This window comes from Rhineura floridana, chromosome 6 (assembly GCF_030035675.1).
Source record: "Rhineura floridana isolate rRhiFlo1 chromosome 6, rRhiFlo1.hap2, whole genome shotgun sequence".
Lineage (NCBI taxonomy): Eukaryota > Metazoa > Chordata > Lepidosauria > Squamata > Rhineuridae > Rhineura > Rhineura floridana.
Window position 1 is genome coordinate 44,449,638 of NC_084485.1, and position 22,135 is coordinate 44,471,772.

At 41.9% G+C, this 22,135-nt stretch overlaps 1 protein-coding gene across 1 annotated transcript in view; it reads right to left on the minus strand.

The window, feature by feature from the left end:
* The window catches only part of MAP1LC3A (microtubule associated protein 1 light chain 3 alpha), a 44,464-nt gene that overhangs the window by 7,790 nt on the left and 14,539 nt on the right, over positions 1 to 22,135 (minus strand). Inside the window, exon 2 of the mRNA XM_061631629.1 lies at positions 12,772 to 12,827. Within this exon, the coding sequence (XP_061487613.1) occupies positions 12,772 to 12,827 (56 nt within the window). The remainder of the gene's footprint in view (positions 1 to 12,771; positions 12,828 to 22,135) is intronic.

The following is a 22,135-nucleotide window of genomic DNA, read 5'->3' on the forward strand; positions in this document are numbered from 1 at the left end:
TATTTTTATTAATTTCAAAGCTTTTTTATTCATCAGAGGTGAAGACAGCCTTTTGTGTTTCAAACTGGAGGTTATGCTGTATTTCTCTTTTGGGTGTATTAACAGTTGGATCTGAAACTGCAGTTTGATATAAAATTAGAGTGATTACAATATGTTGCTACTTAAGCAATGAATCTACCTGTTGGGAAGAACAAACTTGGCCTGCCCAAGATGCGTGTTTTCAACCTGCTATGCTTAAACTACTCCACTTAAGGTAAGGTGGGCACAGTCAATTAAGAACATAGAGCACCTAACCCTAACCCTATAGGCCATGGAAGATTATACTGTGAGAAATTCATTTGTCCTGCAATATTTTTTGTCGGGTTAACTCAGGCTTGTAAATAGCCACTTACCTGGTTGCCTGTGGCAAGTAAAGATCTTCTCCAGGCAACCACGCAAGGCCTAGGAAGCTTAAGAAGAGGTTGGATCCTTCTGTCCCCCCATCTAAATGACAAATGCTAACAAATGCACGTGTGGGCATGCAGGCAAATATAAACTTGCAAGCTTATTTACAGGGTTTGGCAAGAATATAGGAGGAGGCTTAGGGATAGGGGTTGAAAACCTTTTTTCTGTCACAGACTGCATTGCTTTTGGGGGGAGGTAATTGGGGGGGAGGCATGCTGGTGTTGAGTGGGGCAGAAGCCAATGGTGGACAAATAACCCCTTAGTGCAGCCTTTCCCAACCAGTGTGCCTCCAGATGTTGTTGGACCGCAATTCCCATCTTTCCTGACCATTGGCAATGCTGGCTGAGGCTGATGGGAGTTGTGGTCCAACAACATCTGGAGGCACACTGGTTGGGAAAGGCTGGCTAAGTGTCTCTCCAACACCCCCTTCTCTGTCACTCTTCCTCCCTATCAGTGTGTGGATAAGGCCTCTGAAAAACTGTCAGGTGCATGCAACCTTACAAATGAGTACAGAAAAATAAGTTGGATCGCGAAGATGTTAAAGAGAGAGAGTGTGTAATGGCAATAAGGATTAAGGTAGAACATGTATGAGCTCTACATTGAACAGATTAAGAGTATGGCATGCCTGAAATTGCAAGGATGATGTTTCAGAGCAAACAATAGTAAGCCGTCTGTATTGAACCAATAGGGGAAAATGTCACAGGCAGAAAGCTAGGTTTAAGAGTCATCTACATAAAAGGTTATGGTTGAAGCAAATTATTTGCAATTTTTCTCATGTGGCACTTGAATCTTTTTTTGTGCTTCCCTGTGTTTGCAACACTGATGAACATCTGACACTGATTAAAGCAGTGTTTTTTCAAACTATGGTTCCAGGAACTCTGGGATCCCTGGAAAGTTACAGGGGGTTCCTCAATTAAAAGATCAGTAGTGACAGAAGCATCTCCTTGAAAGACATCGTCTCTATCACTACTGATGTTTCCCCTGCAATGTGCAGCCGCAGAGCAATATGGACATGTTCTCAGGTGCATTGCTAGCTCAGGCAAGGGCAAGGCCCAACAGGCCTAGCTAGTGCCATGCATTAAGAATGCACACCCTCTAATAAGGGTTCCAAAACTGTGGTCCATGGACCACCATTGGTCCATGAACTGCATTCAGGTGGCCCATGGTATATTCACATTTTATATTGACTTTTAATTGTATTTTTATTGCTTCTTTTATTGCTATTCATTGTATTTCAATTTGAATTCTATAGAATGAAAATTGTGCTACTTTAAAGTACAATGTAAGAAATAAAAAAGCAATAAAAATGTAATTAAAAATCATATTACATCTATCACAATGCATTGCAATTGCTACAACAGGCAGAAATATCATTAAGTGGTTTGCTGAGGCCCTCAGAAGCTTTCAAATGGTCCAGGAGGGGGGAGTCTGGGAAATACTGCCCTAGAACACATACTCAAATCCTTTGCAATGTGCATGGGATCCTTGGAAGACTAGTTGATACCCTCAAGATAGGAAGTATGCAAACCACTTAACTGAAATCAATACTGATTTCCAAAGGTTTTTCTCTTTTTATACTAAATTTACAAATAAGCAAAAAAACCTTGTGGTTTAAGAACATACCTATAGCCAACAGATATTTCTCTCAAACTTTAAAAAGGGAAATGGGGCAGCTATAGTGAATGCAACAGGGGAGCAGGAGACCTGACCTCCTCTCTGTGATATTGTATTGCACTACAAATTTGTAAAAATCAAATACAATTTGGGTTGGTCTTTCCTGTGTAGCCTGGAAGAATTTGGTAACGTGCAGAGAGAGGGGGTATCAGAAAGAGAGGGAAAAGGGGTGGAGCCAGCATGTGGCCCACAACTGATTATCCCCAAGGGAATTTGGCCCGACAGAAAAGAGTTTGCCCACCCCTGAAGGGGATTAATATAAAGCCTCCATCCATGCATCCATGATATAGCTCTACTTCAGCAAAGCTTTTGACAAAGTGCCCCATGATATTCTGATGGGCAAGCTGGCTAAATGTGGGCTGGATGGAACAACTATCAGGTGAATCCACAACTGGCTACAGAATCATACTCAAAGAGCGCTTATCAATGGTTTCTTCTCAAACTGGACGGAGGTTGCGAGCAGGGTACAACAGAACTAGGTCCTGGGCCCAGTGCTCTTCAACATTTTTATTAGTACTAGTTCCTCTCTATTCGGCACTGGTTAGGCCTCATCTTGAGTACTGCGTCCAGTTCTGGACACTGCACTTCTCTCTGAGATATCGTACTGCCCTACAAATTTGTCACAATTTGGGTTGGTCTTTCACAGTCCAATCCACTTGCTGTGTAGCTTTCAAGGATTTGGTAACATGTGCCTCTGAGCATATGGCGAGTGATGGCAACACCTGCCATCTCCAAAGATGGAAGTACATTTTTGTATGTTTGTTGGTGTTCTTCTTACTTTGCTTCTTTCCTGTGTTACTACTATTACTACAGAGAATCTAAGCTAGGAAATTATATTCCTTTCATTACTCATTCTAGAAATCTGTGTCAAATTTATTTTTATTAATTTCAAAGCTTTTTTATTGGTCAATGTCATATGATGGTGAAGACAGCCTTTTGTGTTTCAAACTGGAGGTTATGCTCTATTCCTCTTTTGAGTGCATTAATAGTTGAATCTGAAACTGCAGTTTGATGTAAAATCAGACTGATTACAACATGTTGCTACTTAGGCAATTAATCTAGCTTTTGGAAAATACAAACTTGGCCGGCCCAAGATGCATGTTTTCAGCCTGCTATGCTTATGCTACTCCACTTAAGGAAGGGTGGGCATGGTCAATTAAAAACATAGATCACACCTAGAAATTTGCTAGAATATATTTCACCTCCCACTGGTTTATCTTGTACGAACTGTAACATTCCTCATGTCCATTGGAGACTATTCTGCAGAATAGTAAGTGCCATTATTCCACAATCATTTTTAGAGTTTATTTAGTGTAAATTTTGCAAAGTGTTGCTGTACGTCACATATTCACAGAAACAGAAGCAAAAGAAAATGATTTACAATAGGAAACCAGTAAAATTGCAAAGTAAATCAAACATATTTAAAGTGACTATCTGAACTCTATCAACTGTCTTAGTATAGTTGCTTCCTCCTTGCTGAAACAAGATCAGCACAACACATGTTTTGTTTCTGTTACCTGGGCTGACTGCAGGTGTTGCTACCACTCACTTTATCCTCAAAGACACATTATGGAATTCTTCCAAGCTCCACAGGCAGTGGATTGGACTGTGAAAGACCAACAGAAATTGAGGTCAGGTCTCTTGCTCCCCTGATGCATTCACTATAGCTGCCCAATTTCTCTACTTTTTAAAGTTTGATAGAAATATGTGCTGGCTGTAGGTATGTTCTTACACCACAATCTTTTGTTTTTGCTTATTAGTGAATTTCTATGCTTTTTAATCCAGGAGGTACGAAATGGGATCTTTTGCAAGTTTGCTGAGAATGGATTGATCATTTGCATGCTTATTGAGTTCAGTGGGATTAATTTCCCTGCAATCATGCTTAGGATAGGTGAAACTGACCATGGGGGAGGAGGAGAAGAGAGAGGAGGGAGGGCTGAAGTGGGCAGGGGAGGAGGAAAAAGGAAGAGGGGAGGGGAGGGGAGGAAGAAGGGAGGAGGGAGAGGGGAAAGGCAGGTCTGATCAGTTGCATGCTTATTGAGTTCAATGGAATTTACTCCCATGCAATCATGCTTAGAATAGGTAAAACTGACCGAGGGGGAGGGACAGGAGGGAGGGGGAAGGAGGTTGAGGGGATTGGAAGGAGATGGGGAAGGTAGGGGGACAAAGTAAGAGGGAGGGAAGGGGCAAAAAGGAGGGGATAGGAGGGAGGAGGGGAGGGCAGGTTTGATCATTTGCATGCTTTTTGAGTTCAATGGGATTCCCCTCACAGAGCTACAATCCCAGAAAAGGGGTTGACTGTTAAACCACTCTGGCCACTGGATCTCTGTCACAGGAATAGAAGTCTCCTAACAGCTCTCAGCACCCTTCACAAACTACACTTCCCAGGATTCTTTGGGAGAAGCCATGACTATCTAAAGTAAAATAAAGTTCTGCCATGGGTGTGGCCCCCTGAGTAGCAAAGCCAAACAGCCGTGAGTCTGGCTTTTAGAACACTGAAAGTTCTTACTGAGCATGCCCGACATTATCATTGAGTTCAATGTAAAATTTCTTTAATTAATTAAAAACCAGCCAGGCATTTTTTAAACTTTTAAACTGCAGAAGATGAAGGTCAGAGTATAGGGCAAGGGCAGTAACAGGATTACAAGTACTCTGTGAACATGGCTGATTTTTAATGAATTTCAACAGATTATGAGAACTCTCTCAGAAAAAAAGTCCAACAGGGGTTGGAACGCAAAAAATCAATGCTGGCTATAGTATAAAGCCATTCTCGTGGCTGTATAATTAACAAACAAGGCATTTTCCACTAAAAGGCATTATTCACATCTTACCAAAAAACCCCATTAAGTTTCTAAATTATTTTCCATCACCGACATCCCATCCAATTTGAGTGGGGTGGTGGTATTGTAAACTGCAAGGCTCCAATAATATTGTCCACAATTTTAACCATGGTTATTTGTTTATTGGTGCTGCTGTGATCATTGCAGTCTGTTGTCAGAGGCTGCCCCTTGTACTGCAGTGTTTTACAGGGCATTTGGAGCCATTTTAGCATGTGTTTTAAATTGTTTTTATATTGTTTTAAATTTTTAAATTGTGCTTTAAATTGTTTTTAAAATATGTGTTTTAAATTGTATATTTGTTTTAATGTTTTTGATTGCTGTAAACTGCCCAGAGAGCTTCGGCTATGGGGCAGTATACAAGTGCAATAAATAAATATATACAGCAGACTATAGCCATAATTTATTGCTAGCATCACAGGAAATGCCGAGACGACAAGACTGCTGGCACTGGAAGGCCAAAAGCAGCACTCTGTTCACAGCTAGTCACATCATTTCCTTCACTTGCGTAGTGCTGCTGAGGAAGGGATATCACTCAGGAAGATAGCATCTGCTTTGAATGCCAAGGAACCCACATTCAGTCCCTGGCATCCCCAGGTAAGGCTGGCAGAGATCCTAGTCTGAAGCCTTGGAGAGCCACTGCCAGTTAGTGTAGACTATACCAAGCTAGATGGACCAATGGCCTGAGTGCAAACAGCTTTCTATATTCCTATGTAAGCGAAACTGACATTCAAGCAGCAAAAGCTGAGAACAGGTAAAAGATGGGTATTTATACAAGCACAGCAGATACTATGCTTGCAGAGTTTAGAGTCCAATAGCTAAAGACATGTTAACTAGGGAGCTGTGTATTTTGCAATACTGCATGAATATTATACAAGCTGAAGGATTTGGAACTGGCCACAAAATTCAGCAGAATCTTAGCATCTACCTTTTGAAAAATGACACGCTTCTTGCACTTCCACCTTGCAAATATGTGGCCAATGCCTAGTGAAATCCAAGTAACTAGAAGGGATGCTGAATACCTAGCTGTCAGCACTGCTGACTAGATTTCTGTGTTTTGCATAGCTTCCTTCAGCTTCTCCACTGACTAGCAGCAGTGGAACTGTGCAAAATCAGGAACAAAGTCTTTCATCATGTTGTAGTCCAAACAGCCCCAAACACACAGAAGAGGAGTGTGATGTTCCTGTATGTGAATGTAATGTAAATATGGTAAGTGCAGATTTATTATAGGAAATATGTTAAGTGGAGTGAGTGAGAAGGGGGAGTACATGGGCTGTAGAATGCTGGATGGTGATTGGCTGTATGTTTGAATGGCTGAAGGTATGAGAGGATTACAGTTGAGTCGGGGTCGGAGTTGGACAGGGTGGTTGCAGACAGGGAGGTTGATGTGGAGAGTAAGAGGTGGCTGTTGAGATATTGGATTGGGAGTTCTGAGGCAAATAGTAGGAATTAGGAACGTAAGAGAAACATATATGAAACCATATGCTTGTCAATGAAATCTATAAGTAATCTTGTTATTCTTAGTGCTATCAATAAACATTTTCTTGGTTTACTTAAAGCCTGATTCCTCAGCTGGGGGGGGGGCACAGACCAGGGGGAGACAGAGTAACCAAGGCTGAAGAAGAAATTGTATCGAATGGTGGCAGCGGTGAAGGAAGAGATATTGTATCAGCATTCAGTACCACAGAGCAACCCAGAGCTGTGAGCTTCATAGGCAAGAGGCTTCAGGGGGGTTGGGAATTACCTATACACACAGACACAAGGTATCAGAATAACCAGGAAGAGACTAAGGCACAGTCTAGAGGTTATATTGGATACACAGAGTGTTGGGTAGTGTGGCCTAGCGGGGGGGATCTTTTGAGATCTGTGCTAGAGCAGAGAGAGGTAAAAATAAACACGACCCTGACTGCTGGTAGCCACGAGTGAGAGCGACACAGGTGGTGCCAGGGAAGGACGTCACAAGGAGCTATCAGGATGCTTGGGAAAACCCTGAGTTTTGTAAAAGTACAAATAAAATGTTATTGGGGAATCTAAGGGGGTAACAAATAGCCCTATGAGGACTGAGCATGCTCAGTGGCCACATAGAGATTTGTTGAGAAAAAAAGATGAAAATATGGGGAAAACTAAAGATGAAGGGAATGGGACAGCTTGAGAGAGGGCATAGTTGGCTGCTTTGAACCCTGAGAAGGAGTATTCCACAATGCAACATTTTGTTGTAGGTCCCACTTGTAAGAAAATATAATGCAGACTGGATTAATCTGCATAGATAGCAGAATGCAGTTCATTTTCTTGATGCAGAAATTTGGTGGGTTTTTTACTGTGGAGAATTAAGCATGAGATAAAATATTTTAAAATAGATTGTAAATTATAGAGCCACGAGAGTGGCTGTATACTATAGTCAGCATGGGTTTTTTGCATTCCGCAATGTTAAATTGAAAATACCCCCCATGCCATTCTGAAGCTTCCCATAACCTCATTTCAAAACACAACTTTACAAAACTTATAGTCCTGAACTCAGAAACACTTGTTTAACAACCTTTTAAGTTATCATAGCCATACACAAAACACTCAGAGTATCAACAGTTCAAACTGTAAAACAAGAGAAAAAACCAAACCCCTTTTGGACTTTTTTCTGTCAGGGTTCTCCTAATCTGTTGAAATTCATTAAAAATCAGCCATGTTCACAGGGTACCTGTAATCCTATTCCACACTTTGCCCCATATTCTGACCTTCACCTTCTGCAGTTTAAAAGTTTTAAAAATGCCTGGCTGATTTTTAATTAATTTAAGAAATTTGCATTGAACTCAAGGATAAGTCTGGGCATGCTCAGTAAGAACCAACTGTCAGTGTTCTAAAAGCCAGACTCACAGCTGCTGGGCTTGCCTAATCAGGAGGCCACACCCACCCCAGACCTTTATTTCACTTGAGACAGTCATGGCTTCCCCCAAAGAATCCTGGGAAGTATAGTTTGAGAAGGGGGCTGAGATGAGACTCCGATTCCCCTGACAGAGCTCCAGTGGCTAGAGTGATTTAAAAGTCAGCCGCTCTGATTGAAGCTCTGTGAGGGGAACAGGGCATCTCCTAGCTACTCTCGGCACCCTTCACTAACTGCACTTCCCAGGATTCTTTGGGAGAAGCCATGATTGTCTAAAGTGAAAGAAAGGTTTGGGTGGATGTGGCCAGGGACAGCTTTGGTTTAAATTTAAGTGCGAGACTGCATGTGCTTGCTGTAGAATAAAAAGGCGGGGGAAACCCTGAAAAAGAATGATACTGTTCCACAAAGTTTTCCTTTTGGAAAGGAAAGGTTCCCACTCCCCTTCCTGCCCTCCTTCTCCCCCCCGGTCAGTTTCACCTATCCTAAGCATAATTGCACAAGAGTAAATCCCACTGAACTCAAAAAGCATGCAAATGATTACCCCTTCCCTTCCCTCCTCCTCTCTCCTATCCCCTCCCTCTTGCCCCTTCCCTCCCCCTTCCTTCACCCCTTCCTTCACCCCTCTCCCTTCCTTCACCCCTCCCCCATTCCTCCCAATCCCCTCCCTCCTTCAAAGTAAATCAAACATATTTAAAGGAGTATCTGAACTATATCAACTGTCTTAATATTGTTGCTTCCTCCCTGTTAAAACAAGATCAGCAAAGCGCATGTCTTCTTTCTGTTATTTGGGCTGATTGCAGGTGTTGCCACCACTCACCGTATGTTCAGAGGCACATGTTACCAAATTCTTCCAAGCTACGCAGGAAGTGGATTGGACTGTGAAGGACCAACCCAAATTGTGTTTGCATTTTGACAAATTTGTAGGGCAGTACAGTATCTCAGAGAGGAGGTCAGGTCTCCTGCTCCCCTGGTACATTCATTATAACTGCCCAATTTCCCTGCTTTTTAAAGTTTGATAGAAATATCTGTGGGCTATAGGTATGTTCTTAAACTGCAAGGCTTTTTGCCTATTAGTGAATACTGCTCTCAGTTTATGCTAAATGTATGAGGCTTTACCCTCAAGTCTGGTTCTTCCAGGAAACATCTGATCAGGAGTCCAAATATGTTCTCTCTTAAATCTCTCTTGTGCAAGGAACTCAAGCAGGAAACATGTAGCTAGCTAAGTTAAGGTAGAAACACACTCACTGTTCTGCCGGTTCCAGTGCATCTCCACCTGTCTGTTCTGAAAATGCGGGCAGTTTATGCTAGTCAAATGCTGCCCCTTTTTACTGTAAAACCTGGTGGGAGCAGCTTGAGTGCATTTTTTAAAAATTCAGCTTCAATGAGATTTCACAGCTAATCGGGAGATAAACCCACTCCCCCTCCAGGTGTGACTTATGGAAACACTTTGCTCTGGTGACTAGTGTGTTCACAACCTTAGACTGGCTTTATTGGTTTTATTTGCAAGCCTGTGTTTGTGTGCAACTGTGGTGTGCGACTATTGGCTTCCCTTTCCCCTAACCCCCAAATAAACTTCCTGTTACATTGGGCATTTGGCTTCTTTGGTTTAAAAATGAGTTTCTCACTAAAATCTGCTCCATGTGCTGCCTGCACAGCTGTTATAACACTATCCCTTGTGTCATGAGGTTTTGTTAAGTTCTGGGTCCCCTGCAGTATGGCAAAGAAATCCGAAGTTTCTCTTGTTCATTATTTTCCTAAAGGTAGGCTGAAGAGAATAGGACTCAGAAACTTCACAGGCAGCTAGCCAGACTAGAGAGTGGCGGGGGGGGAGGGTCTGCCAGTAACAAAATACCCCTCCGATATATCACAGCCCTTTCAAACTCTATAACTCTTCTTATTTTATTTATCTTATTTATCTTAGTTTGCACTTTCTATAAGTAGAAAATACTTTCTACACTTTTATTTTGCCAAGTCATCCTCCATTCACATCTTGCCCAGATGTAAGTGACAGGCTTATTGGATTCAGCTTCTGATTTTGGCCCAACTTTCTTATACATGACACCTGGCACTTAGAACAGAACTTAGACCTAAAACTTGTGATGGGATGGCTGCTGAAAATGACAGCCTCATGATGGACTCTCCCCCTTCTCCCCATTATGCATAGGTAGATTTATCTGCTCTTGACTCATTTATCTAGAGACACCTCCATCCTCCCGCAAATGGTTCCAATGATACTTTAGCATTTGTTACCCGGAGCAGAAGAAATCTGACATACTAGACCCATCAATTGACCAAGGCAGCAAAGAGGAGGCCCCGAGTACCAATTAAAAGGAAAAATTGCTCTCTTGAGAGCAGTGGGTGTCATGCGAATATAAAACTCCAATCCAGCAATTCACCAACCAGCAATTCTGCCAGTATCCCTCTGTTCTTCCCCTACCTGCTAGCCATTCCTATGCTATCTGAACTGTTTGCCTGTTCCATCCCAAGATTTGGAGAATTATAGTAGCCAATCAGGAGATCATGAAGTTAGTCAATGGGGATTCCCAATCAGAATTTATTCTGTTGTTCTTGGTAGATTGTTCCTCAGTTGTGGTCTCAAACAAGCCCATGTACAACACAGATGAAGGAAAGTGGACGAGGACATGAACAGCCCACAATTATCCTAAATATTCAAGGAAGGCTGATTTAACAATGAAAGTGTCTCCACACAGGCAAGATCAGCTGAACTCTTTTGTTGTCTCAAGCAAAAATTACAATTTTGCCACTCTCTATCTCTCTGCATATTTGTGCAGGGGCAAGGGGAACCACTGTATTCCACCATCATGGGTGTCTCAGCAAAAGCCTCCTCCTCTTCTCTGCTGCAAGTGAATAGAATAGGGAAGAAAGGGCTGCAATCAGGGAAATAAGATTCTAAGGGTGCAAAGGTGCCCCTTGTTGGAGACCCTGCTGATCCAAGAATCTGGGGTGTGGAGAATTAAGCCCCAGTCCCTTGATGATTTTCTAGTTTACTCAACACCAATGACACACACATTCTTCATGGAATTGCTGTGGAAAATTCAAGTGTAATAACTACCGCATTAAACGTGGAATCAAAAACAATGTGTGAAGACTTCAAAGTCACTGCAAATGTTATATACAGCACTTGTTTTGTTTTCCGTTCATGTCAGGATCCTATTACTTCTACAGTGTGACTGATACATAGGGTGCCTGCAGGTGGGGGCTTGATATTGCAAACAGGTTGTGGAGATACCATAAATGGGTTGTTGGCAACAAGTTTAACTGGGGGGGGGTCTGAAAGGAAAAATATGGAGTAAATGAGGGAAGAGGGGGAAATGCAGGCTGACACTTTGAAGTCAACATCTTTGTGCAGATGGTAAAAAAAATCTTACATGAGAAGCACCCTTCACACAGCACATACCCACCTGGACAACTCATAGATATCCAGATTAGAGTTTCATTCAAATTATTTCAACAGTTGGGAACAAAAAAGGAGAAGGAGAAAAAAAGTTTAGAGAATCATTTCCTGGAAAATCTCTCCAATGCAAAAATCACTGCTCTCTAGTTTAGACTCTCCAATTTGACCTTTGATAAGGCAGAGTACCAGGTACCCTTCTGCTGTGGCACAACTGAAAGAGCTTGCAATAGCGTTTATGTCTTGAGATAACCACCTCCCCAGAGAAACTCAGATTTCTCTTTGGCATTCACATGATTATTTCAAGGTTAAAGCCATGAGGAATTCATGGTTATAATCAATCAAGGCAATAAATGTTTGATAATGACGTAATTGGAACCCTGGACTCAAAGAAATGTTTTGAAAGGAAAGTTCAGAAGACAGAGTTGAATATGATAGGGCGATGAGAATAAGAAGATTGCTATACACCACAAAGGAAGTAAACTGTATTTAAAAGTAAGTAAATAACATGGCTACAAGCCATGTAGGAAGTAAATTTAACTTGTTCAGTTCCTGTAATAAAATGACAACTGTTTTTTTGTATTGTTCCATGTTGGTTGGGAAACAGCAACTGAAGCCAGAAGTTAGCAGAGCCGAGCACTTAGAAGGGCCTATTCACACCAAAAATCAGCACCTTCACCTTTGTTCTTGCTTGTCAAGCGGCCTGGCCAGGTAAGAGACAGGAGGCTTCATGCCCTGGCCAGACCTCCTGCCCCATCTCCACCCCTTGCTAGCCATGCCCACTTCTCCTGTACGTCATTTCAAGAACCTTTCTGGGGATATCCCCCAAGGGCTCACAAAAACTGGAATCCAGCACTTACTGAGAATCCTCACAGAGGCCTTCAAAGTAGAAATCACCACAATTAAGTTGAGAAGTGAGAACTTAAGGGGGCGGGGGGAAGTGTCATTCTGTATGGTAACTGTACAACATCCTTTGAAGTGGGATCGAATTTGCAAAAATAGTAAGATACACAAACCTGTCAGTGGCCCAGCTGAGATATCACATTAAGCCAACCCATGGCTTAATGCAAATGCATAGGCCCCCAGAGAGGAGACTGCAGCCGCTATTCTCCACCTCAGTTGTTCTGCTGCTGAGCAGCGCTGACCCAAATCATGGCTTGGCTTAGCATGTTGTCTGAACCTGGGTTTGTGATTCAGCTCTCTCTCTGAACTAACCTCAAGCTGAAACCATGGTTTGTCCTACGGTTTACATCTCGTAGTCTGTCCATGGCTTAAATCAGCACAATGCAACACAGCAACAGAACAACCAGGGAGGAGCAAAGTGGCCACCATCTCCTCCCAAGAGCTCATACATTCACACTAAGCCATGTTTTGGCTCAGCATGATGTGCAAACCAGGCCAATATGAGAGAAAGATGAGCAGCTTTAGCAGGTTGGTATTCAGGGTCAAGACTGGTTACAAATACATACATAAATCCACAGAAGTTTACTTAAAAAGGCACACACACGTCAAAATAGTTCTGTACTTACTGGAATTTTGTTTGGATGCTGTTCTCGGATCTGCTGTACCTCTTTGCAACGATCAGCTGTGAAAGGGAAAAACAATAGATTTAGCCATTTAAAATGCTTTTCCTGGCCTACTTGAAATTTTCAGTTCTCTCTGAAAGTCTTAAGAAAATAGTTTGTGTGTGTGATTCCCATATAAACGTTTCTACTAAACAGGAAAAATCCTGCAAACGTTTGCAAGCCTGATTGTACAAATCGTACCAAACTGAGACAGTGATAAGAATGTAGCAGTTACACAAATAAATATATTTAGTATTCATATAGTACTTCCCTCCCCCTAAGTGCTCAAACCTCTTTACGTACCTTAGCTCATTAAGCTTTAAAACCCTCCCATAAGGTACCATCACTCCCATCTTTTATCTGATACTGACACATGTCTAACCTATCAAAAGCACAAAGCTGTCCAGTCCAAGCAAAGCAGAAGCTGTAGCGAGGGGCAGACACGATTTTCGAACAACATTCTAGATGTTCTTGAAGCATCTGTTGCTGTGCAATACTGCATGAGCAACTGCTTCTGTTGTATCTGAATATTTACTGCAGCAGTGGTAGTCTTTCAGCATTACTTCACTTAAGGATTGTACAACTCTTCTTCCAAAAAGATAGACATCTGTGTACACTTAGTTTCTTTCTGATACTCTAGCTATAGGTGCACTTTTCCTACTTCCGAAGATATTGTCCCACTCAACTTTCAGTGCTATAGCTTCCTATTACACATTTCTAAGCTGTGTGTGCGTGTATGTAGACCCAGTCTTATATACCATCTGACCTCCAAAGAAAGGTAGCATAATTTATTCAAGTGCAGATTAGCTAGGGGGATAACTCAAACTTATCCGCTTCCAGACAAGTGTTTATTGTGGAACTGATGCTACTCATGTATGCATTTTTTTTGTAGCATCAACCTGAATTTCTCTCCTATTTAATCTGGATTTACCCTTTCTATGGAAAATCCTGTTAGAAAACTTATAGCTGATAACCCACTTGCAACATTAAGTGCCTGTCCAGAAGCACCTGAAATACAGACAAGCTGCAGCAGCGAGGTGGTAATTTATATTGACCTACATGTAATGTAACTAAGCTGGACATTATCCACATTGTCAAAGCCACAATTACAAATCTTTGCCTATGCCAACTCACCAGGAAAGCACTGAAGATGGAAGCCAACCCTCTGATGTAAAAAGATGCCTTTACCTATGCAGATTTATGGGATGTATATGCTACTTTCCTACCACTCAGTGGCCATCAAAGCAGCTTGCAAAATATGTATACACACACACACAAGCTACTTGTAACTATTTCAATCAGGACACTTTACACAGTCAGTTTTTAAGACATATACAAGATGTTCCAATTATCTATCTAAAAACAAAGTATGAATGTGACATGTGTTTGAAAACAGGCAGGTCATACGGCTACCCTCATCAGGGTGTTGTGAATAGCTTTATCTCTCTGAGTGCACACTATGCCAAATCCAGGTTGTCTCTGTAGAACTTGTGAAATATCCCCCAGATACACTGCCAGCTGGGAGACTGACTGTGCACCGTCACTGCCACCCATATCCAACTGCCACTTCATCCCAATGGAATGCATGAAGAACCTGAGACCCTCCAGATGCCATTAGATGCCAGTTCCCATCAGTCCCAGCCATCATGTCCAATGGTAAGGGATGATGGCAACTATAGTCATACATAGCCTGGAGGTACACAGGTTCCCCATCCTTGCAACAGAATCTCAGTAGTCTGAAGATCTGAGAAAGGGTGGAGAGCTGAGTACAAAAAGAAAGAATTATGCTAGTTTAAGCCTAGCCTGAAAGGGGGTGGTGTAATTTCAGTGGATTTTAAAAAAATATTAGTGTAAGTGTTCAAAATACTTCCAGTAATTCTTACAATAAGCCTATGAGAACAGAGACCTGCCCATGTCCATCAGGTGACTTCATGACGACCCAGTAAAATCAACACTAGGGAGTTCTGGCATACCACTGATACTCTTAACAACTATAGTAGCTCACATACATCTACAGTTATCCACAATAGCTGCTATTTATTTATTTATTTATTTATTGCATTTGTATACCGCCCCATAGCTGAAGCTCTCTGGGCGGTTTACAAGAAGCTACCTTCTTGCTTATAGTGTATTTCTAACATCTTGGAGAAGATGTCTTCTTCAGGCTTGGGAGGATGTATCTAAATCAGCCTTTTTCCATACACACAGCATGATACATTATTTTGCAGTTACATAAGAATTTAAATGAGAGATAACTGAAAGGGCCCTTCCAATGCATTTGTGAGTAATGAACCAGCCCAAGTACAGAGCTCAGCACTACTGCACCATCAAAGGCCACTCACATTTGGTATAATCTATGTATCATCCATTTGTGAATTACAAACGCAAAGGTTGTCAGCTGCTCACAGTGTGCCCACAGGTGAACCAGAAATCCCCCTCTTTAATTCATATGCATGAATATTTTTTAGATAAAGCCCTCGATGTCAGAATATAAATAATTTAGACAGTAAAGCTCCCAAACACCTTTGAATTCATTTAGATTACAGGGATTACAGAAATGTGCAAATATTTCTGGTTTCACTATATCCCTGAAAACAAGTGAAGCATTTCCCTGCATCCACCTTCCTGGCTCTACCCAGCGTCTGATGCAAGTGAAGATAAGAGTTTACTGTTCTACGTCACATCCATGCTGAAAACCTCAGCCAAGCTAAAATTGCCAACAACCACTTACATTACAAGGGAAAAGGCAATCTGCAAGCTATTACCCTACAAATCAAGCAAGCTGAAACTGGAATGAGGAATGAATGGGAGGAATTTAGTACAGAAAAGCATTAAATCAATTGCCATTTTCAGAACTCACACTTTTATGTAGGTAGAAACTGGATGACAAAGAAGTTTGGAAAAACTGGTAAAGGAGAAGGAGAGAATACAAGGATGACGGAGACAGAGAGAAAGGCCAGCCTCATTCTCCCACCCAAGGGAATGCATTCAGGGTTGGCTCCAAATTTGAGGGGCCCCTTGACAAAGTGGTCCCCTTCCTATATTGCTGGGTTTACCAGGCTGTGGGAGCTGCGGGCAACCATTTAGGTTTCCCACAATGCCTTGGATCAACACTACTTTGGACCACTGAGGGAAATTAAAGTACACAATCGCAGATATCAAGGAAAGTGGCAGTGGGCTTTGCCTGGGAGTCCCTGGCAGCAGCCCAAGAGTGCTGCTTACTGATGCTGGGACTCCCTGCATCAAATCCACACTGTCTCAGAATATGGATATTCCCTCTTTGCCACAGTGTTAGAAGCCACAATCTTCAAACACCCAGGACACCTTCATTAAAGAGGAAAGAAAGTGATAGCCAAGGCAGGGGAACTAGGAGACAAGAAATAGGATTACTTTCTTGTACATGAAGCCAGCAATTTGCATCTCTGCTTTGAACAGACCAGGAATCAAAATGCAAACCTAGTATAATCGCTGCCTAACCTCTCTCACAAGGAAATGGCAAGGCTAAAATATTCACAGGCTTGAAATCAAAGTAGTGCTAAATCCCTTGTTCTGGTAGTGCAAGGATTTAGCTTGCACAATGGAATTCTCCCTCCTCCCCCCCATGTACCCCGTAAATCTGTTCTGGGGGATTCCCCTAAGCCTCTACAGGAAGGAAGAGAGGGAGGGAAAGCTCCGTTGCGCAAGTGTAAATCCTTGCCATAACGGAACAAGGGCATTGGATACTGCCCTCAGGTCCTTGAAAGAAGAGCAGGAAAGAAGTGACACAAACAGATGCTCTATCAAAAGACAGCTAGTCTCTTTATTGGTAGCAGCAGAAGAGCTTTGGTCAATTAAGAAGATCTGCACAAGGCACATACGGCCCTGGTTTCAATTAAGTGGAACGCTTGTCATTCATTTCAGAGGAACAAACTATTAAGAATAAGAGAATGTGGGGACAAGCTGACTCCAGTGCATAATCAGCAGGGCTGATGTGGCTTATTTGCTGGCTAAACAGGGGTTCTCTTCCTTCCTCATTGCTCCATGTGCATCCCTACAAAAGCTGGGCACTTGGCAGAAGTGGATGGCCATCCCAGAATGAAGAACGTTACACTAGCAATATTTATATAAAAAAACCTAAACTGAGCTGCAAGAACTTCTGTGCAACCTAGGAAGCGGGATGGAAATGTTACACTTAGCAAAATAAAGAGTAAAAAATTACTTCCATTCAGCTGTAAAACCTATTTCTACTTTGCAAGTAGGTAAGTTTTTATTGGTAATTTTGTACAGAAAGCCACAAGGAGTAACTGGAGCTTACCGCTAGTATATCTGTCTGGTCTCTGTTGGAAATAGGATGCTGGACTTGATGGTTGTTTGATAAGTACTCAAAGATAAATGCAAATGAAAGAAAGAAAAGCCAAAAACAAACCATCACATGCAAAGTATCTCAACAGTTACCTCAAACCCCAGCAAAGCTGACAGGAAGCTGAGAGGTAGACCTATGTTTGCACTGGGATTTCATTATTAACAGCAATATAGATAGCACACTAACTTCACTCTGTTATAGTTCCACTGGCTCTCAAGCAAGAACAGCCAGTTCTGAGGAAACAAGGCAGAAGGTTGCCTCAGTGCAATCAACAAGGTAATGTTATTGACGAGGTCTTGTAAGCAATTTCTTGGCTCCCAGATAATCAAAATCAACCAATTATTTCTGCAAACAGGTAGCCTTAAAAAGGGATGACACAAAGCAGATTCTGGCCTCTTAGTAGTTTGGGGGGAGGTTGGGGGGGCAGGCTAGTTACTGGGCTAGAACTTCCTATATGTAGAATGGTCAGAGAAAATGGAAGTTCCAGCCCAGCAACATTTGGAGAGCCAGAGGTACCAGGTTAACAAAGACACCATAAGGACTACTGTCTGGCCTCCAACCTCCCAAAGACCTACATACGACAGATTTCCCCCTAACTACCACATTGCAGTCTTTCCCTTCCTGCCTGGCTCCCTTCCTGGGAGTTGGTGCACATGGCTGTATTCTTGTAAGGGTGATCTAGTGCCATGCTTGAGCCTTTCCCTTTCCAGCCCCATTTCAGATTGCATGGGGGCAGGAAACACCTGTTGGGTTTTGCCCTCCACCTCTCACCTTTAGCAGAGGCTAAAATATCGCTGCCAGTCAGTGTCATAGAAATGACAGGGATGGAAAGGAGCACCGGCCATCAACTGTATACTCCTACCCTGGAATAGGTTCCCATACACATCTGTCCCCTTATGTAAGTGAATCCAGGCCCAGTGTGCCACAACCAGAGACCAATTCAAGCCAAAAATCCAAGCCACACAAGTCTGGAGAAGACAAACACACCCTCCTGATCAACGTATCCTGGAAGGAAAATTCTATCCAAACACCTAAGAAAATGATAAGTCAGACCTTGAGCGTGAAGCAAAACAAACCACTCCACTAAGTGAAACAAAGTGAGCAGCTGCTTTCCTGCAAGCAAAAGCACCAGAGACTCTGTCCTTATGGTTTTGGTTTTCATACCTGTGCTTGTGTGCAGACGTATGCAGAAAGGGGGGAGAGAAAGGTAGTTTCATACCTAAACATCTTGTCAGCCCAAGAGGTGGAAATGGGATGAAATATTAGCAGACACAACATAGCTGAAAAACTCTGAGCCTGAGCCCAGCAGTATGTATGCAGTCCTCCCACAAGCACCCAGCTTAACAGTCTTGTGTGACTCAAAAGCTTACACCCAACATTTTAAATATAAGTTGGTTCAAATAAAGTCATTCTTTCACTTGCTAAGTCTCTAGAGCTGGGATAGGGATTTATGAATAACTGACTGCAAACTGGCTAGATCTTCTGGCTGAGGCCATCATTTGCCCAATGCTTTATCACTGGATAATTTCGAAAGGGGTAACCGTGTTAGTCTGCTGCAACAAAACAAGCAAAGACTCTTGTGACACACTAAAGACAAACACATTTATTATGGCATCAGGTGGCATAGGCATCTGATGAAGTAGACAGGACTTAACCCTATGAAAGCTTGAGCCATAATATATTTGTTAGTCTTTACAGAGGTGCCACAACTCTTAGTTGTTATTGTTGGACAGGTATACTTGCTACAGGTTAATCCCTTAAATGGGTGCCAATGCACCAAGCCAAATTACCTCTATATGTTTGAAGACATCAAGACAGCCAGTTTCATCTCCAGCCAATATCTCCCCCCTTCTGCTAATACATTACACATCACACTGCAACCAAACAAGTCAGAACATTTCATAAGTGCTTGATGTTTTCTCAAAACAAGTCAGTCATACAATATGCAACATCAGCTTCATTGTAGTCCCAGTAGTGGTAGGTGACAAGGTCAGGTTTATTCCCAATAAGATTTCCAAAAGGAAATAAATAAATAAATGTAAGAACACAAGCCTGACAAAAAAGATTTTTTTACAGGCAGGCTGTTACACACACTGCTTTTAAAGAGATTTATATCACTATCCTGGAGAGTCATGTATTATATCATACTATAAGCTACAAGCAAAAGGCAATCAGGCATAGCTTGTTAAGTACTTGCAGTTCTATTACTTGTGCCTTCCAGGAAGCATCCTTGATCAAGGACTATTTAAAGACCTTGGTTTCACGATCACTTCTGATGGGACAACCAATCCCTGCTCACAGGTTCAAGGGGAGGAGGGAAGATGGCATGTCAACAACCACTGTCAAACTCAGGGGCTCTCTTTCTTCCCAGGATAAACAAATAATAATGCAAATAGCAAAAGGCTGTTATATCTGATGTTCACAGTTCCAGCAAGAACACAGTGACCTGTGAATAACCCAAGATAACATGGGGATGTGTCTAGAACATCTTGGAAACCCACGGTCTTGCTGGTAATCTCTGAAACTTGACTGCATAAGTTCTAAAGCCAAGAGATCAAGAAAAGAGAGAGTGGTTTATATAAAAACAGAATCCACAAGAAGCCCTGTGCAGACATTCAGTCATGTAAACAGCTTGATGTGCAGAGAGTGGATTGGGAGACACCTGCTGCCTCTCCCCCCCCCCCCGTCCACATATATTTATTTTATTATTTATTTATTTTACCTCCCACCCTTCCTCCCAGTAGGAGCTCAGGGCAGCAAACAAAAGCATTAAAAACATTTTAAAACATCATTAAAATAGACTTTAAAATATATTAAAACAAAACATCCTTAAAAATGTATTAAAACAAAACATTTTTAAAAACTTTTATTATTTATTAAATTTATACCCTGCCTTTTTTTTCATTATAGAAACCCAAGGCGGCTTACATATGGTTCCCAGGCAGTCTCCCATCCAGGCACTGACCATACCTGACCCTGCTTAGCTTCAGCAAGGTGCTGGCCTCATGTGCCTTCAGACCATAGCCTGGGACCAAGCTTTAAAAACATCTTTTTTAAAAAATAAAAAGCTTTAAAAACATTAAAAAGCAATTCCAACACAGACTCAGACTAGGATAAAGTCTCTATTTAAAAGGCTTGGGATATAGTGTATCCCATTTCCACAGATGCCTACAAATGTACAGCTAAGCATGCACAGGGTGTCCACATGTGAATTTCCCCCTGCAAAAACAGATGACATGGATCACACACAGAGAGCCTATGCCTGTTGTACATGTGTGGAACCCTGTGCAAATGAGAACACCGAATGCGTGGAGGGCAGAAGCAGAGCCAGTAGGCGTGATCCTAATTCCTTCTCCAGATGTTCTGTTGGAAACTCAATTTAATATCTACACAGGGCTATAAATAGCACAGCCACATAAGGGAACCAGTTGGAGACCAAGAAGCTCGCTTACCTAGGAGCTGTTGGGAATATAAAGAACTCTTATTTGATGGCCAAACTGTTATTTTTATTTATTTAATTAATGTACAAATTACTTCCCATAAAACATACTAACACTACTTAACAATAAAAACCATCAACATAAAAACATACACAAAATAATCATTATATATAATTTCAAGCCCAATACAGATACAGATCAGGATAAACATCTCCACTTTAAAGACTTGTTGGAAAAGGAAAGTCTTCAACAGGCACCAAAAAGATAATAATGCCGGCCTGCTATGGAACAGGAGGGTGTTCCAAAGAGTAGGTGCTACCACATTAAATGCCTGATTTCTATGTTGTTCTTGAGCTTTTTATAGTTTACAAAAAGTTCCAAGATACACTTAGCTCCCACACTATTATTACAGACTCAGCAATCAGTTCTGATGAACTGGTAGCTACACAGTTCCTTAACTTAAAGCTCACTGCATTCACATGACTCTTGTTAAATGCTCGGAGATCTATCTACACGCCTAGCTTTGTGTTAGCATCTTTGTCTCTCCATGTGTGTTCAGTGGCTACAGGCTAGTCTCTTCCTATTATTACAGGGGCCACACAATAAAACCAAGCATGCATCTTCAAAGCTATGTTACATGGGAGATCCAGGACTAGATCTCCTGTCAATGAACTTATTTTTACTCAAAACATGAGACAGGGGCAGCCCAAATTGGATCAGAGCAGCAATGCTGGAGAAGGAGATATTAAAACCTTTCCCCTGCTATTTTCCACACCTAATCCCCACCTGCTCTCAGCTGCCATTTGCCCTGCTGGGAAACAATACAGGTATCTCCCAGAGAGGGCTGCAGAAAAGAAGAAAGGTGAAGAGGCAGAAAGAAGTAATGGCAGGATTACACCTTTACCTTTTTTCTACCTTAATTTGTCCATGTTACATTGTTTTGTTAGTACTGCAATTTTATTAATACTATTATGGGATGGGGCTTTGGACTAAATACCTCTCAGGGGTCCCAGTGAAAAGATACTATAAAAGATCCAGGATTAATGGGATCAAAGAATATAGAAAACTAGTTTGGGCAGTTCTTTGCCTAGACATGGTCCCGAGATTAATGGAATAGTTATCAATCTGGAATGGACTGGAGGGATCTGGAAGGATAACTTAGCTGAATTCCCCCCCCCCCAAGCTATGGAATATGTTAATGCAGTGCCTGTGTAAGGACAGACTAAAGCTAGCAGCTTGTAGTTTGGGACAGGCTGATACAGTCAGAAAGCAAAGCTGGAAGTCTGAAAAATGTTGGGGTTCTGTTGGGGTATTAAACTGTGAGCCACCAGCTGTACGCAACCTCTGTATTGGTAAATAAATGCAAGTATTACAAAATACCTGAGACCTCATGCCAAAGTAAGCCAAATTGTTTGGAGTACAGGGATGAGTGCATAACAACATTCTTCTTTCATAGTGAGACATTTTGAGGACAATAAGTAGACTATAAATTTTCACCAAACAAATGAATAAAGCAGCTGTTTTGTTGGTAAATTCTTGGACGTTA